The sequence below is a fragment of the Lolium rigidum genome, chromosome 5, assembly GCF_022539505.1.
Source record: "Lolium rigidum isolate FL_2022 chromosome 5, APGP_CSIRO_Lrig_0.1, whole genome shotgun sequence".
NCBI lineage: Eukaryota > Viridiplantae > Streptophyta > Magnoliopsida > Poales > Poaceae > Lolium > Lolium rigidum.
In genome coordinates this window covers 72,187,040-72,205,613 of record NC_061512.1, presented here as the reverse complement: position 1 = coordinate 72,205,613, position 18,574 = coordinate 72,187,040, and the positions used below count along the sequence as shown (strand labels likewise).

The following is an 18,574-nucleotide window of genomic DNA, read 5'->3' as shown; positions in this document are numbered from 1 at the left end:
AATAACCGACACATGGATGACATTAATGACGATGCAGGAAACGAGCGGTTGGTGTTGATGGCGACCCAAAAGCCAAGGGTTGGTTGGGGCGGATGCCTTCAGTCCGCATGACTGGTTTAAATTTGGGCTAAAAATGCATCGATCCACGGCTAATCCATCTAAGTCTGCGTCACCCTTTTATCCGCGCAGACCAAAACAAACTGCTTAATCTGTTTGGGCCGCATTGCTGGAGATACCCTTACCTCAGCTAGAACATGCAAGGGTCTCATGGGAGTCTTCTAAACAGACCCTAGTGGCTACATCCACCAATCATTCTGAAATATCCGTCTTATATGAGGCATCACGCGAATGCCTCTAGCTTCGCAGGATGATAAACCACGTACAACAATCATGTGGTAAAGGTTATTATCGAATCTCCAACCATTATCTACGAAGATAATGCTGCTTGTGTTGCTCACATGCAAACAGGCTACGTAAAGAGCAATATCACTAAACATATTGCACCTAAATTGTTTTAACCTCATGAATTACAAAAGAGTGGGGATATAAACATCTTGCAAGTTAAATCATACGATAATCTCACTGACCTATTCATAAAATCTCTACCAGCCTCAACATTTGAAATATATGTTCGTGGAATTGGTATGCGACGACTTCGTGATTTGCAAGGATCAGGGGCAGTATCTCTCTTAATTATAACCCATTCAAACATTATATTACACTCTTTTTCCCTTTTATGAGTTTACTCACATGGTTCTCTTTAAGGTTTTAATGAGGTAATATCAACACAAGAATATATGTCATACCTCTTATTTTCTCCATTGGGGGTTTTAACGGATGTATTAGGACATATTAATTGTCATCCAAACTTAACAATGAGTTTTATACTTTTAAGTTTTCTCATATAAGTTATCAAAGAGACAATGATCATTATATGTTGTATCATTTTCTCCTTATTTTTCCCACCTGGCTTTAAAGGAGTTTTCGCAGCATATCAAATACTGTTCTCCTCATATTTTTCCCAAAGGGTTTTTGGGAGAGTTATTCAAGAAAATATACGCTTGTGATCCAGACTAATATTTTCAAGACTGTACAAGGAATAAAGACATACGAGAAGCAGCTTTGTACAAAGAGGAGTGTTAAGATTCAACAGACGTCCCTACGGAACCGACTTGAAGCAAACCAAGCAAACCGTCATTAGCAACTGTTATTAGTTTAGGCACGTGTTAGTTATGTCCAAAGTGTCGTACGGACGCCTTCTCGTACGTCAAGAGGTATCTCTTTGTAAACAGGCATCTATACAAGACGTCCCAAACTATAAATGGGAATTTGCCCACAAGCAATAGATCACAAGTTTTACTCTCAATCTTTGAGTTCTAACAGAACACAGCAACAGATTCTGCATGCACTGCACTGGCCGCATAGTTTAATCTCCCTGCACGGCTGCACCCGACTCTCAAATGCGATTGCTTATTTGATGCTGTAATCCAGTAATTATTAGGGAAAGCTATATAATGATAAAAACGTTCGCATTTTAGTGTACGACTTGACAGCCGTCCGATTTTTTACCCGTGGATGGAACACTACTGGACTAAGCATCTTCAAGATACAACACGATCAGACAAGATTTCTGAAGGCATAATACTGCATAGCACAGAAGAATTCTGAAGGCACTTAGCATCAATAGAGAGTGTCGGTCCAACATCAGAAGTACGGAGTAGTAGAAAACAAAACCCAGTGCGTAAATCCAAATCCAAGTGGCAAAATCTCCTAAACAGTTCCCAGGAAGCACCGAGTAAGTGGGACTATTACTCCTACGCATGGTATCATCATCCTACACAGTGGCAAGGCACCACACAGCGTCGTCTTTGAAAAATAGGAAACCAAATAGCACTGCACGCTTCCCCGACCCAGGAGCTCTCTCTTCTCGGTCAAAACTCACAACAACTGCGAGGAGCTAGGTAATGTTGACAGAGGCAGGAGCGGTCCTTCAAGTTCCTCGATCTCTCTGCCGGAGTTAGCCTTGGCTTCAGCACTAGCGTCAGGATTGGCGGCACTGGAAGTTTCAGTGACACTTGGGTTAACCACTGGCGCGGCGCTGGCCGGAGGAGCAAGAGGAATCCTGGCGGCAGGCTTGAACTGAACCAGTATCACGGTTGAGTTGTCCCTCGACCTGAAGCAATGGCTAAGAAGCCCCTCACAAATGGTACGCAGATCTGTTGTCCCCTGTATTGAGACACCAGACATGTGCTACATGAGTGACAGTTCTATCAACAAATGCATAGAAGGAAAAACATGATACCAATCAATTGTAGGCTTTAGGTATCAATCAACTGTTCGAATAGCATACATGAGCAGATAGATTCTAAATGGCCTTTCCGGTATAATTTTTGTTCTTTACTTCAATGACAAGGAAGAATGAGTAAAAAAAAAAGCCTTACGCTTGCTAACTTCTGGTGTACAAAATCCACCGCGCCCTGACTTGACAAGATATCCCTGAAACAGGGGGGAATCAGAGGAATGTTATATGAAAGAATTTACAGAAGCATAAAAAATGGCTAAATGGCGTATGGTAATTGAGTTTATTCTTGTATTAGTTTTAGCATTCTCCAATATGAGCAGAATACTAGGGAGATATATTTTTTTTTGGAGCAACCGGCAGGAGCACTGCCTTTTCATATAAGCAAGGGGGAAAAAACCGAACTGTACAAAGATGGCATGTTTAGATTGAGGTGTAAAACATGCCAGAAACCACCGAGGTAAAAGAAAAACCCAGCTGCCTAGTCAGGCTCCGCTGGGATGGCTACTCTAACAGGCGCGAAAGCGCGCTGTCTTTGCTCAATATCCTCCTTGACGATAGAGGCCACCTCGATGTAGGTGAGGCGATGTCCAGTGAAGATGCGTCTGTTTCTTTCTTTCCAGGCGTTCCATATCACATAGAGGAAGCGGCCACTGAGGCGGCGCCTTTCAGAGCCCGGCTTGTCATCGATGATGTTGTCCCACCAATCATTGATGGACATGAAAGTCTGGCCGTGTGAAGCCGGGTTGTGGTCGCCGTTCTGGTGGATGGTGTTCCATATAGCTGTGGTGAAAGGGCAATCCTTGCAGAGGTGAACAAAGGGGGCAGACTGGGTCATGCGGCCACCCCCGAACGGCGAGCCTGTCAGCGGTGAGGAGCTTAGCGTGAAGGGCAAGCCATGCGAAGATCTTGCATTTTGGCTCCGCGTGTGCAAGCCAAATCTTGGCGGCGTCAAACTTGGGAAAACTGCCCAAGAACTGAAGTTGGTATGCGGATCCCGCAGAGTAAGTCCCCTGAGAGCTCGATGTCCAAGCAATGGTGTCCAGGGTGTCCGGGTTCAGGTGGGTGGACATGACGAGGTTCCAGACATCCAGGAATTGCGCCAGCTGAACCGGCGTGCTGAGGCCAGCAATGGAGCGGATCCAGTTGTCGTCGAGGAATTCCTTGGCGACGGATCTTGATTTTCTGGTGGCCACCTTAAAAAGATCAGGGGCCCACAAGCTTAGGGGTCCGCGATCAGACCATGAATCAAACCAGAAGGAAGTAAGTTCCCCATTGCCGATGGTGATCTTCGTTGCCGCCCTAAAAAGGGCCATGTCAGACTCGTCACAGGGTAGCTTGGAGCCCACCCAGGGCCGCTGAGGGTCAGTCCATCGAAGCCATGGCCAGCGCAGCCTCAAGGCGCGGCCCGTACGCTCGAGATCCGGCATGCCGAGGCCACCCAAAACTTTAGGCCTGCAGACCGTCTTCCAATTTACCAGCGCGTGCCCCCCAGAGGCGTGATCGGCGTCGTCCCCCGCCCAGACGAAATTTCTCGCAATCTTGTTTATCTTGTCACGGGCCCATTTGGACAGAGGTAGAACCGTGGCGTGGTAGACCGCCGTGGCCATAAGCACCGACTTTGCAAGGATGATCCTGCCAGGGCGCGCTAAATTCTTGCCAAACCAACCCGGCAACTTTCCGGCGATCTTGTCGATGAGAGGTTGTATATCCACTTTGCGTAGACGGCGGAAGTGCAGGGGTAGCCCCAGATACTTGCCCGGGAAGGCCATGATCTTCGCAGGGAACCCGGACATGATGTCGCTTAGGTCGATCCCGTCGCAGCGCACCGCGAACACCTCGGACTTGGACACATTTGTGACGAGGCCGCTGGCCTTGCCAAAGCAATCAAGGATTGCAGAAATGGCTTGGATCTCCCCCTTGATAGGGTTCACAAAAATTCCTGCGTCATCAGCGTAGAGCGAGATTCTGCATTGCGTAGTGCGCGACCTAATGGTGCTGAGAATGCCTCGGCTGGTAGCCAGCTGTAGGATGCGTTGGAGCGGGTCGATGGCAAGGATGAACAGCATCGGAGAAAGCGGATCTCCCTGACGGAGGCCTGATACGTCTCTGACGTATCGATAATTTCTTATGTTCCATGCTACTTTATTGATGATATCTACATGTTTTATACACATTATATGTCATATTTATGCATTTTCTGGAACTAACCTATTAACAAGATGCCGAAGTGCCGTTCTCGTTTTCTGCTGTTTTTGGTTTCAGAAATCCTAGTAACGAAATATTCTCGGAATCGGACGAAATCAACGCCCAGGTTCCTATTTTTCCCGGAACCATCCAGAACACTCGAGAGCTGCCAGAGATGGGCCAGGGGGGCCCCACACCACACCTGGGCGCGGGCCAGGCCCTGGCCGCGCCACCTGGTGGTGAGGGCACCCTGGTGACCCCCCTGCGCTGCCTCTTCGCCTATAAGAAGCCCCTGGATCAGAAAACCCGAGACCAATTGACGAAACCCACGAAAACCTTCCAGAGCCGCCGCCATCGCGAAGCCAAGATCTAGGGGACAGGATCTCTGTTCCGGCACCCTGCCGGAGCGGGGAAGTGCCCCCGAAGGCTTCTCCATCGACACCGCTGCCATCTCCACCGCCATCTTCATCACCGCTGCTGCTCCCATGAGGAGGGAGTAGTTCTCCATCGAGGCTCGGGGCTGTACCGGTAGCTATGTGGTTCATCTCTCTCCTATGTGTTTCAATACAATAATCTCATGAGCTGCCTTACATGATTGAGATTCATATGATGATGCTTGTAATCTAGATGTCATTATGCTAGTCAAGTGAGTTTTACTTATGTGATCTCCGGAGACTCCTCGTCCCACGTGTGTAAAGGTGACGAGTGTGTGCACCGTGTGGGTCTCTTAGGCTAGATTTCACAGAATACTTATTCACCGTTGAATGGCATAGTGAGGTGCTTATTTATATCTCTTTATGATTGCAATGTGTTTATATCACAATTTATCTATGTGCTACTCTAGTGATGTGTTATTAAAGTAGTTTTATTCCTCCCGCATGTGTGCAAAGGTGACGGTGCGTGCACCGTGTTAGTACTTGGTTTATGCTATGATTATGATCTCTTGTAGATTATGAAGTTAACTATTGCTATGATATATTGATGTGATCTATTCCTCCTACATATGCATGAAGGTGACAGTGTGCATGCTATGCTAGTACTTGGTTTAGTCTCGTTGATCTATCTTACACTAAAGGTTACTAAAACATGAGCATTATTGTGGAGCTTGTTAACTCCGGCATTGAGGGTTCGTGTAATCCTACGCAATGTGTTCATCATCCAACAAAAGTGTAGAGTATGCATCTATCTATTCTGTTATGTGATCAATGTTGAGAGTGTCCACTAGTGAAAGTGTAATCCCTAGGCCTTGTTCCTAAATACCGCTGAGTTACTACCGCTTGTTTATCGTTTTATCGTGTTACTACTCGCTGCAATACTACCACCACCAACTACACGCCAGCAAGCACTTTTCTCGGCACCGTTGCTACCTGCTCATACTTATTCATACCACCCGTATTTCACTATCTCTTCGCCGAACTAGTGCACCTATTAGGTGTGTTGGGGACACAAGAGACTTCTTGCTTTGTGGTTGCAGGGTTGCATGAGAGGGATATCTTTGACCTCTTCCTCCCCGAGTTCGATAAACCTTGGGTATCCACTTAAGGGAAACTTGCTGCTGTTCTACAAACCTCCGCACTTGGAGGCCCAACACTGTCTACAGGAAAGGAGGGGAACGTAGACATCAAGCACTTTTCCGGCGCCGTTGCCGGGAGGAAAGGTAAAAAGGCACTCATACTACGGTCTCGTGTAAAGTATTTTTCCGGCGCCGTTGTGTGTGTGCTCAAAGCTATTTCCTTTAGATCCTGCAATTGCATCTTGTTGTTTCTTGTTTACACTAGTTTGGCATAATGTACAAGAGTGAGCTTCTTATTCTATTTCCTGATTTAAAACTTGGATTGTTTGATGCGAAAATTAAAAAACCTATGAAATCTTATTTACATGCTGGTAGTAATATTAGTATGAACGCTTTGAACACCATTGTTGATAATGATATAGAAAGTTCTAAGCTTGGGGAAGCTGGTTTTCATGATATTTTTAGTCCCCCAAGCATTGAGGAGAAAATTTTCTTTGATGATACTTTGCCTCCTATTTATGATGATTATAATGATAGTGGTCTTTTGGTGCCACCTACTATGGAGAGTAAATTTTGTTGTGATTATACTATGCCTCCTACACTTGATGAGAATAATAATGATAGCTACTTTGTTGAATTTGCTCCCACTACAACTAATAAAATTGACTATGCCTATGTGGAGAGTAATTATTTTATGCATGAGACTCATGATAAGAATGCTTTATGTGATAGTTATATTGTTGAGTTTGCTCATGTTGCTACTGAAAGTTATTATGAGAGAGGAAAATATGGTTGTAGAAATTTTCATGTTACTAAAACACCTCTCTATGTGCTGAAATTTTTGAAGCTACACTTGTTTTATCTTCCTATGCTTGTTACTTTGCTCTTCATGAACTTGCTTATTTACAAGATTCCTATGCATAGGAAGCATGTTAGACTTAAATGTGTTTTGAATTTGCCTCTTGATGCTCTCTTTTTCTTCAAATACTATTTCTTGCGAGTGCATCATTAAAACTCGCTGAGCCCATCTTAATGGCTAAAAAGAAAGAACTTCTTGGGAGATAACCCATGTGTTATTTTGCTACAGTACTTTGTTTTATATTTGTGTCTTGGAAGTTGTTTACTACTGTAGCAACCTCTCCTTATCTTAGTTTTGTGTTTTGTTGTGCCAAGTAAAGTCTTTGATAGTAAAGTAAGTACTAGATTTGGATTACTGCGCAGAAACAGATTTCTTTGCTGTCACGAATCTGGGTCTAATTCTCTGTAGGTAACTCAGAAAATTATGCCAATTTACGTGAGTGATCCTCAGATATGTACGCAACTTTCATTCAATTTGAGCATTTTCGTTTGAGCAAGTCTGGTGGCCTAATAAAATCCATCTTTACGGACTGTTCTGTTTTGACAGATTCTGCCTTTTATTTCGCATTGCCTCTTTTGCTATGTTGGATGAATTTCTTTGATCCATTAATGTCCAGTAGCATTATGCAATGTCCAGAAGTGTTAAGAATGATTGTGTCACCTCTGAATATGTCAATTTTTATTGTCCACTAACCCTCTAATGAGTTGTTTCGAGTTTGGTGTGGAGGAAGTTTTCAAGGGTCAAGAGAGGAGGATGATATACTACGATCAAGGAGAGTGAAAGCTCTAAGCTTGGGGATGCACCCGGTGGTTCACCCCTGCATATATCAAGAAGACTCAAGCGTCTAAGCTTGGGGATGCCCAAGGCATCCCCTTCTTCATCGACAACATTATCGAGTTCCTCCCCGAAACTACATTTTTATTCGGCCACATCTTATGTGCTTTACTTGGAGCGTCTCGTGTGCTTTTGTTTTTGTTTTTGTTTGAATAAATTGGATTACATCATGCTTGAGTGGGAGAGAGACACGCTCCGCTGGTTCATATGAACACATGTGTTCTTAGCTCATAATATTCATGGCGAAGTTTCCTCTTCGTTAAATTGTTATATTGTTGGAATTGGAAAATGATACATGTAGTAATTGCTATAAATGTCTTGGGTAATGTGATACTTGGCAATTGTTGTGCTCATGTTTAAGCTCTTGCATCATATACTTTGCACCTATTAGTGAAGAATACATAGAGCATGCTAAAATTTGGTTTGCATATTTGGTTTCTCTAAGGTCTAGATAATTTCTAGTATTGAGTTTGAACAACAAGGAAGACGGTGTAGAGTCTTATAATGTTTTCAATATGTCTTTTATGTGAGTTTTGCTGCACCGGTTCATCCTTGTGTTTGTTTCAAATAACCTTGCTAGCCTAAACCTTGTATCGAGAGGGAATACTTCTCATGCATCCAAATCCTTGAGCCAACCACTATGCCATTTGTGTCCACCATACCTACCTATACTACATGGTATTTTCCCGCCATTCCAAAGTAAATTGCTTGAGTGCTACCTTTAAAATTCCATCATTCACCTTTGCAATATATAGCTCATGGGACAAATAGCTTAAAAACTATTGTGGTATTGAATATGTAATTATGCACTTTATCTCTTATTAAGTTGCTTGTTGTGCGATAACCATGTTTACTCGGGGAACGCCATCAACTCATTGTTGAATTTCATGTGAGTTGCTATGCATGTTCGTCTTGTCTGAAGTAAGGGCGATCTACACTGAGTTGAATGGTTTAAGCATGCATATTGTTAGAGAAGAACATTGGGCCGCTAACTAAAGCCATGAATCATGGTGGAAGTTTCAGTTTGGACATAAAACCTCAATCTCTTATGAGAATATTAACTGTTGTTGAATGCTTAAGCATTAAAAGAGGAGTCCATTATCTCGTTGTCTATGTTGTCCCGGTATGGATGTCTAAGTTGAGAATAATCAATAGCGAGAAATCCAATGCGAGCTTTCTCCTTAGACCTTTGTACAGAGCGGCATAGAGGTACCCCATTGTGACACTTGGTCAAAACATGTGCATTGTGATGATCCGGTAGTCCAAGTTAATTAGGACAAGGTGCGGGCACTATTAGTATACTATGCATGAGGCTTGCAACTTGTAAGATATAATTTACATGATACATATGCTTTATTACTACCGTTGACAAAATTGTTTCATGTTTTCAAAATAAAAGCTCTAGCACAAATATAGCAATCGATGCTTTCCTCTTTGAAGGACCATTCTTTTACTTTTATGTTGAGTCAGTTCACCTATTTCTCTCCATCTCAAGAAGCAAACACTTGTGTGAATTGTGCATTGATTCTTACATATTTGCATATTGCATTTGTTATATTGCTTTACATTGACAATTATCCATGAGATATACATGTTACAAGTTGAAAGCAACCGCTGAAACTTAATCTTCCATTGTGTTGCTTCAATACCTCTACTTTGAATTATTGCTTTATGAGTTAACTCTTATGCAAGACTTATTGATGCTTGTCTTGAAGTACTATTCATGAAAAGTCTTTGCTTTATGATTCAGCTTGTTTACTCATGTCATTACCATTGTTTTGATCGCTGCATTCATTACATATGTTTACAATATGATCAAGGTTATGATGGCATGTCACTTAAGAAATTATCTTTGTTATCGTTTTACCTCGCTCGGGACGAGCGTAACTAAGCTTGGGGATGCCGATACGTCTCCGACGTATCGATAATTTCTTATGTTCCATGCTACTTTATTGATGATATCTACATGTTTTATACACATTATATGTCATATTTATGCATTTTCTCGGAACTAACCTATTAACAAGATGCCGAAGTGCCGCCTCGTTTTCTCGCTGTTTTTGGTTTCGTAAATCCTAGTAACGAAATATTCTCGGAATCGGACGAAATCAACGCCCATGTTCCTATTTTTCCCGGAACCATCCAGAACACTCGAGAGCTGCCAGAGATGGGCCAGGGGGGCCCCACACCACACCTGGGCGCGGGCCAGGCCCTGGCCGCGCCACCTGGTGGTGAGGGCACCCTGGTGACCCCCCTGCGCCGCCTCTTCGCCTATAAGAAGCCCCTGGATCAGAAAACCCGAGACCAATTGACGAAACCCACGAAAACCTTCCAGAGCCGCCGCCATCGCGAAGCCAAGATCTGGGGGACAGGATCTCTGTTCCGGCACCCCGCCGGTGCGGGGAAGTGCCCCCGAAGGCTTCTCCATCGACACCGCTGCCATCTCCACCGCCATCTTCATCACCGCTGCTTGCTCCCATGAGGAGGGAGTAGTTCTCCATCGAGGCTCGGGGCCGTACCGGTAGCTATGTGGTTCATCTCTCTCCTATGTGTTTCAATACAATAATCTCATGAGCTGCCTTACATGATTGAGATTCATATGATGATGCTTGTAATCTAGATGTCATTATGCTAGTCAAGTGAGTTTTACTTATGTGATCTCCGGAGACTCCTCGTCCCACGTGTGTAAAGGTGACAAGTGTGTGCACCGTGTGGGTCTCTTAGGCTAGATTTCACGAGAATACTTATTCACCGTTGAATGGCATAGTGAGGTGCTTATTTATATCTCTTTATGATTGCAATGTGTTTATATCACAATTTATCTATGTGCTACTCTAGTGATGTGTTATTAAAGTAGTTTTATTCCTCCTGCATGTGTGCAAAGGTGACAATGCGTGCACCGTGTTAGTACTTGGTTTATGCTATGATTATAATCTCTTGTAGATTATGAAGTTAACTATTGCTATGATAAATTGATGTGATCTATTCCTCCTACATATGCATGAAGGTGACAAGTGTGCATGCTATGCTAGTACTTGGTTTAGTCCGTTGATCTATCTTACACTAAAGGTTACTAAAACATGAGCATTATTGTGGAGCTTGTTAACTCCGGCATTGAGGGTTCGTGTAATCCTACGCAATGTGTTCATCATCCAACAAAAGTGTAGAGTATGCATCTATCTATTCTGTTATGTGATCAATGTTGAGAGTGTCCACTAGTGAAAGTGTAATCCCTAGGCCTTGTTCCTAAATACCGCTGAGTTACTACTGCTTGTTTACTCGTTTTACCGTGTTACTACCGCTGCAATACTACCACCACCAACTACACGCCAGCAAGCACTTTTCTCGGCACCGTTGCTACTGCTCATACTTATTCATACCACTCGTATTTCACTATCTCTTCGCCGAACTAGTGCACCTATTAGGTGTGTTGGGGACACAAGAGACTTCTTGCTTTGTGGTTGCGAGGTTGCATGAGAGGGATATCTTTGACCTCTTCCTCCCTGAGTTCGATAAACCTTGGGTATCCACTTAAGGGAAACTTGCTGCTGTTCTACAAACCTCTGCACTTGGAGGCCCAACACTGTCTACAGGAAAGGAGGGGGAACGTAGACATCAAGGCCCCTGGCATGTGGGAAGGGGGTGCCGGGCTCACCATTTAGGAGAACCCTCGAAGTGGCCGAAGCCAGCGACAAGCAGACCCAATCTCGCCAGGTTTGTCCAAAACCGAGCGCAGTCATGACCTCCAGAAGGTAAGCCCAACCCACAGAGTCGAAAGCCTTTGAGATGTCGAGCTTGAGGAAAAGGCATGCGGTCTTGGAGGAGTGCAATTCCTTGATGAGGTTCTGAACATGCAGGAAGTTGTCGTGGATACTCCTCTTTTTGACGAATGCACTTTGGCATTTGGAGACGATGTCCGGGAGAATCGGTGCAAGCCTATTCGCAAGCAGTTTGGAGAAAATCTTGGACAGACTATGAATGAGGCTGATCGGCCTATAATCCGCAAGTCCGGCCGCGTCCGGCTTTTTCGGGATGAGGATGATGTTGGCCGAGTTGATGAGGTTCGCACAGCCTCCACGCAAATTTGCCAAATGAAGGATAGCCGCCGTAATGTCCGCCTTAATAGTGTCCCAGCAGGCTTTGAAGAAGGCTCCAATGAAGCCATCAGGGCCAGGCGCTTTAACAGAGGGGAGCGAGAAGACAGCGTCCTTTATCTCATCGGCGTCGAAGGGAGCCTCCAAATCGGACAGATCATGGGAAGGGTAATTCAGACCCTCCCAATCCAGTCTTAGGAGACGAGGAGCCTTAGTGCCCATGATGCCTTTGAAGTGTTGAAACATCACATCCTGCTTATCATCCTCTGTGATCGCCACGCCCGAGGCATGGGTGAGGGTCTGGATGTGGACCTTACGACGACGTCCATTTGCCCTGGCATGGAAGAGCTTCGAGTTTGCATCTCCTAACCGGATCCAAGTTAGCCTGGACCTTTGACGGAGCTTCACTTTCTGGATAGCAAGCAGACCCAAGTAGGAGGACTTGAGTTGCGTCCGGAGTGACCTTTCCCCCACCGAGAGGGGCCTAGACTCTTCAGCCTGGTCGAGGCGCCAAATGACCTCCTTGGCCGTGGCAATTTGAGTACGCAAGTCACCCACACTTTCTCGTTGCCACTTTTTCAGCGCCTTGGCGGTCCTGGAGAGCTTTATGTGGACACGACGGATGGGATCAGCCGCAAGAACCGGCTTGGTCCAGGCAGCGGAGACAGTCTCTTTGAAGCCGTGCATACTAAGCCAGAACTCCTCAAACTTGAAGGAAGGTTTTCTTTGGCTCGCGACATTGCCTTGGAGGAATAGGGGGGCGTGATCCGAACAAGCCGAGGTGATAGCTTGGAGATAGGCATTCAGGAAAGCAGCATCCCACTCTGCCGAGAAGAAGACGTGGTCGATCTTCGTGAGCACAGGGTCGGCCTGGGCATTTGACCAAGTGAAGCGTCGCCCATCCATGCGCATATCTTTTAATTCGAGGAAGTCCCTGGCAGCTCTGAATTTGCCGATGAGGCGACGATTGATATTCAAGTTGTTCTTGTCGGACGCTTTGGTGATGAGGTTGAAATCCCCCAATATGAGCCAGGAATCACGGACGAAAGGTCGGAGGCCACGTAACTCGTCAATGAAAGCGAGCTTTTCCTGGAAGCCCTGAGGTCCGTAGACACAGGTGATCGACCACTCAGCTCCGTCGCTACTAGACTTTATGGTGGCCGAAAGCGTGGAGGGAGTGGCGTGGATGTCCGAGATGGAGAAGTGAGCGTCGGAGCAAGCGATGATCATGCCGCCGCGGGTTCCTAAGGAGGGAAGGAAAGCGTAGCCCGCGACGAAAGACGGGCCGAGCGTGTAGGTGATGATAGCATCATCCACCATGGCGAGCTTGGTCTCCTGGAGACAGACGATGGTGGCTCGGGTATCTTTTACGAGGTCTCGTACCGCGTCGCGACGCACTTTGTCATTTAACCCGCGAGGGTTCCAGCCGAGGATGTTGACACAGCTTTGATCCATTAAAGGAAACAAGCAAACACGTGGACGGGGCGCTCAGAAGACAAAACATCAGCCCACAAATCAGTAGAAGCGAAGTCTCTGTTTGCAGTGGAGCGAATACAGTTGCGTAGACCTAGAGGAGCCGAACCGGAGCTACGGGGCACATGCCCAGCGATACAAACACGGGCCAAATGGCCAATGCAACAGCCCGAAGAGGGGGCACTAAACATCAGCACCAGAGGTCACAGGTTTGGCCAAAGCAGTGGCCGGTGCCTTCTTCTTTACTTTCTTGACCTGCTTGACAAGGGCTTTGAGCGCCTTGATCGCGGACGCGGCGAGAGGGGCGTTCTGGAACATCTGCTGGTAGGCGATGGTGGAAGCAGCATCGAATGAAGCGGCCGGGGCCAGAATTCCGCAGACCCTTGCGACGAGCTCCTGGATGGCAATGGAGCCCTCGCTGAGCTGGCGCGCCTTCTTCTTGATGGCGATACGGCCACTGCGCCGCGGCGATCCAATGGCGATGGCGCGCGTCTTCTTCTGCCGCGGAGCGGGCGTGCCTAGCAGAGGCTGGAGCACCGGCCCAGTGACCGACGCCAGGAACTCCTGCAGAGGTGCTGCGGCGACGGCGTCCTGGACGTGATCCCCATCAACGGACGGGCAGGCCAAGCCAAGGCCTGGAGGAGTGGCCGTGGGCCTCTGCCCCGGGCTCGGCAGGCTAGGCATGGGCGAGATGATCGGGGACGCCGGCTCCCTGGAGACCGTCAAGCAAGCCGCGGCGTCCCAGGCTTCAGACCCCACGACCGGCGAGGCCGGCAGCGACGAGAGGATGGGCGAGGCCAAGCCGAGCGAGGCCAAGCCCAAAGCCCCGTCGTCGATCTCCTGATCAGGAGAGGAGAGGTGCAGCAGCTCCAGCTGCCCTAGGATCGCTCCGTCGTCGACGAAAGGCGTCTGGTCTGCGAGGCCCACGTCCTCCTCAAAGCCACGAGGGGAGCAGTTGGTGACCAAGGTAGGCGGCTGGGCCGGTTGCGGAGGCGGCAGAGGCCCGCAGGCCTTGTCGATGAAGGAGAGGGCACGTCCCTGCCATGCGCGCAGCGCCGCCGACTCGGCCAGAATGGGCGCCACAGCCTCCTTGAGGCAAGCCAAGAGCTCAGAACGCAGCAAGGCGGCTTGCTCCGCAATGAAGGCACGCAGCTCGCCGCCGTGCTCGGCCCAGGCCGTAGGTGGCGGCACCGGTGCAGCGTCCGCCATGACGATGTCGGCGCCGTGGCGGCGCCCGTGGTCACCGTGTCCACCGTCGCGGCGGCGTGGAGAGCGAGTCCGCTCACGGCGGAAGCTCCCGTCCGTGCCCCAGCGATCGCCGAGGCCCCTCCTGTCCCTGGTGGCCGCGCCGTCGCGGTCATGGTCGTCGTCGCGATCATCCCGACGCGGATGCAGACGCGGGTGATCATCACGTGGGCCGCCGCGACCCCGTCGAGCAAGGGCCGCCGCGCGCGCCAGGACCTCGTCATCGTCTTCATTCTGCATGGGCGTAGGGGGCATACCATCGACGGTGAGATAATGCCAGTCAAAGCTTACCGGCGTCGGCCGGAATGCGGCGGCGTCGGTGCTGGAGCCAAAGAAGTCGAGCGGCGCCGTGCTGTAGTCCTCCATCTTGTCCAGGTGCACGATGATGCGGAAAGTGGCGCCGCGCTTGCTGCCGGTGGGGCGGACCTCGTGGACGAAGACCTCAGAGGCCAAGCCGCCGGCGCCCCTGCTGGTGAAGGTGAGCCAAACCACCTTAGGAATGGAGCTGGGGTTCGCCGTCCAAGCCCAAACGTCGAGGGACCTGGCGCTGGCCAACAGCGCGGACGAGTCGTCCAGCCGGTCGAAGGAGCAGCGGCGGCCGATGATGCGCTCGGCGACGTACGGCGTGAGGCCGTAAGCAGGGACACCCTCGAGACAGAGGCGGACGCGGAAGGACATGGCGGCCCCGAACGCGTGCTCGAGCGGGCGCCATGGCCGCAGCTGGATCAAAGCATTGTCGGCCTTGATGCGCCCACGCTTGAGCACCTCCGTGCAGTGGGCCTTGTGCTCGAATTTGAGGAGGAACTGCACCGGCTGATGAGGGCAGACGCTAAGGTCGCGGTGGCTGAGGCGGAACTCCTTCCGGATGGCACGGTCGATGGCTTTGGCTTCAATCTTGCGGTTGCCGTTGACGACCCAGCCGATGGCGGCGGTAGCCTCCCAGTTCTTCATCTCCTGGTCCATCTCGAAGGAGGAAGCGATGATGACGGTGTCCTCCTCGGGCCGCGTCGCGGCGGAGCCGATGCCACTGTGAGCCATGGGTGGGGGAGGAGGCAGGGCGGCGACAGGCCCGGGAGTAGGCGTTCCGACGACGGCCGGCGGAGGAGCGGCGACGACAGCAGCCCACGAACGGGCGCCCGGAGCGGAGGGAGACGAGGACGAGGGGCGCGGGCGTGGTTGAGGTAGAGCCTGAGCCCCTGGTCGTCTCTTGGCGGCGCGCTTGGCGAGGCGGAGAGGGCAGGTGCGCTCTTTGTGGCCGGAGAGGTTGCAGGAGAGGCACCTCACTTTATCACGACAGGCGGAGGCGAGGTGGTGGTGCGCGGGCGCGAGACAACGGGCACAGAGGCCGTCGGTCCTCTTTTTGAAGCGGATGGCAGCTGCCTCGGCCTGGGACTGGCGCAAAGCCGACGGGGGCGCCCTTCCTTCATTGCGCCATGAAGAGCCGTCCCGTCGCGAGCGGCGCCGCGGCGTGGCAGAGACCCATCCCTCATCGTCTCGGGAGGGGGGCGCCGCGGGCGGAGTTGACGTGCCTTGACGAAGGTAGGTGGCCGGAGCAATGACAATGGAGCGGAGCAGCGGGGCATTGAAGGCGCCCGCTCCACCGGCCACATTAATGGCGGGGGCGACGGTCAACCCGTGGAGAGACGGAGCAGAGGGGGGGGCCCCCAGCGTCGCGATGGCTGAGGCAGGCGCGGAGTCCGGCACGAACTCGGAGTCGCAGGAGGCAGCCCGCCCCACCGAGCGGTTCGGAGAGATCGACGGCGGCGTGGCGGCCCGATCCCGATCCGGATCGGAGACGAGGATGGATCCTTGGAGGAGAGAACGCCTCCGCTCCTCCGAGAGGAACCACGGAGCCTGGGGGGAGAGACGAACCTGGGGGACGGGGGCGGCCGGCCGCCCGGCGGCCGGAGGGGTGGAGGAGGCCGCCGTCGGGCGCGGGGAGGAGGCCGCGGTCGCCGCGGCAGGAAGCATCTTTTTCCTTCCACTACTAGCAACTGGGATAAACTGCTAGGGAGATATATTATTCCACATCTTAGAATGATTCTTATTGGTGCAAATGTTTCATCAAGTGGTAAGATTGTTAAGCAAGTTCTTGCAAGATGAATTTCCAATTAGCTAAGTAAAACAGACACAAATCCATCGAATCTAAAAAAAATTGGACACAGTGAAGAATCAGCTAAGGTAAGGATTGGCACATGTTCCTGAACTTTTAAGTCCCCAGTACAAGAAATCACAACAAAAGAACTACACAGACGATTAAGTAGCTTGGACTTAGAAGCTACCAGCCCAGGCCACAACGAATTTAACTGAACCAAAATGTAAATGCCACTCTGGATATATTCTTCTGCCCTAAGACTACCCAAGCATACAACACAACCGTCATTTTGGAGTAGATTTATTCTGGACGAAAATTTGCACTTAGAAGGAAGTAAAATAAAGTAACCACTTCAAATATTTTGAACTGAGGACTAACCAGATGCCGTCACTTGCTATAAGAAGAAACTCAGTATCATCAGTTATGTCCGCCTAGCAAAAAAGTGCAATATCCATTAGAAGTTTAGAACACACCCATGTAAACAAATTTATACTCCACTAACACAGCTAAATTAACTTACAGTGCGAACATCAGGATTACATGTCACCATCTGTTCTGTAGCAGACAAACCGTTCGATTTCAAGACAAAATCACCTGAAATGCAAGTAGGCAAATTGCCAAGTATAATGAAATAGATAGAATAGAAGTATGCAACTGACCAAAAAGAATCAAATAAGATTGTACCAATAGATCTAGACATGGCTAGGAGCCCATTAACACGATAGCTGCCCAACTGTACTCTTTCCTGTCCTGCACACCAAACACGTCGCGTATCCCTGGTTACTCGTCCTCCAGCAGTTTGAATTCTCCGACGTTCATCCGGAAGGTTTGGTTTGTGATCGGTGGATAAATCCATTGCCTTTGGATGAATGGATAAAAGGACATTAAAGCACCCACTGAATGCACTTATTATGACAAAAGAGCTGAACAATTAGGTGCCACCTAGATATTTGATAAGGGAACAGTAACTATACCTGACCATTCCTTGAGAGTACACAGCGAGAATCACCAACACTTCCAACAATGATTTGGTTTCCTCTAATGAGAGCCACAGAGGCTGTGCTTCCTTCAGAGTAAGGGATTCCCTGAAAGAAAAAGTTTCCAAACTAAATTATACGAAAAAAATTCCAACTCTTGTATGGAATAAACAAGCATTGAGAGTCACTAGGAGGAATTTTTTTTCTGTGTTCCCTTAGATAACGAAGCAATCAACCGAATGATGAATTCGAGCACATTAAGAGAGTTATTTCTAATGTCATACCTTGATTCTGGGAATATGACAAGTGATAACAGCCAAGGTGGAATGACCAAGGAGAACAACTTAGAAGCATTTGACCTCCAACTCAATAAACCAGCCAATCAATATAACAACTACTCCAACCTCCAACTCAAAAATTGGAGAAATGAGTAATAGATTTATATATATACCACTTCCAACTCGAAAGCATATCTCCAGAAAGTAAAATAGAACCTCCATAATCCATGTGATTCCTTCCAGTTCGTTTTTACAGATAATAGTATGCATATTATCCAAGAGATACAATCTTTGTTAACTTCTTCAAAAGCTTGATACTGAAGCACAATACTTGATAATCAACTTGGAGGAAACCAAACCTTAGCACAAGTAGCAGCCCTGAGACAATTTAGCAAATTGAAACTAAAACGGCGCCGGCGGGGTCTAGCTAACGCTCTCCATTCATCATATTCTCTCAGCTGCTCATCCATTCTGCAACAATTAAGGAGGAACAGTGATTACATATTTCATATTTGCACAGGCAACATGCCAAACCTTCTTTGCTACGAGAACAGGACAACTATGAATAAAATAGGTGTAATATTGGCACTTTCACCTTTGACAACTGAAAAGGGATAAAACTTACAGAGCCTGAGATATAGAGTACAAGATTTAGTTAAATGACCTGAAGAACACTTGCCGCACTGCACCATCCAGATTGTTCTGGTAATCTTCATCTCG

At 48.4% G+C, this 18,574-nt stretch overlaps 1 protein-coding gene across 1 annotated transcript; it reads right to left on the bottom strand.

Annotated features, from left to right (window-relative positions):
* Window positions 1-1,938: 1,938 nt before the first annotated feature.
* LOC124656103 (probable protein phosphatase 2C 21) lies at window positions 1,939-18,570 on the bottom strand. The gene is made up of 10 exons (XM_047194908.1): window positions 18,544-18,570; window positions 18,480-18,484; window positions 18,287-18,325; window positions 17,861-17,867; window positions 17,574-17,684; window positions 17,284-17,458; window positions 17,120-17,193; window positions 16,978-17,030; window positions 2,442-2,496; window positions 1,939-2,226 (listed from the first exon to the last, which is right to left on the bottom strand). The coding sequence occupies exons 1-10, from the start codon at window positions 18,568-18,570 to the stop codon at window positions 1,939-1,941; spliced, it is 834 nt and encodes a 277-aa protein (XP_047050864.1).
* Window positions 18,571-18,574: the final 4 nt, after the last annotated feature.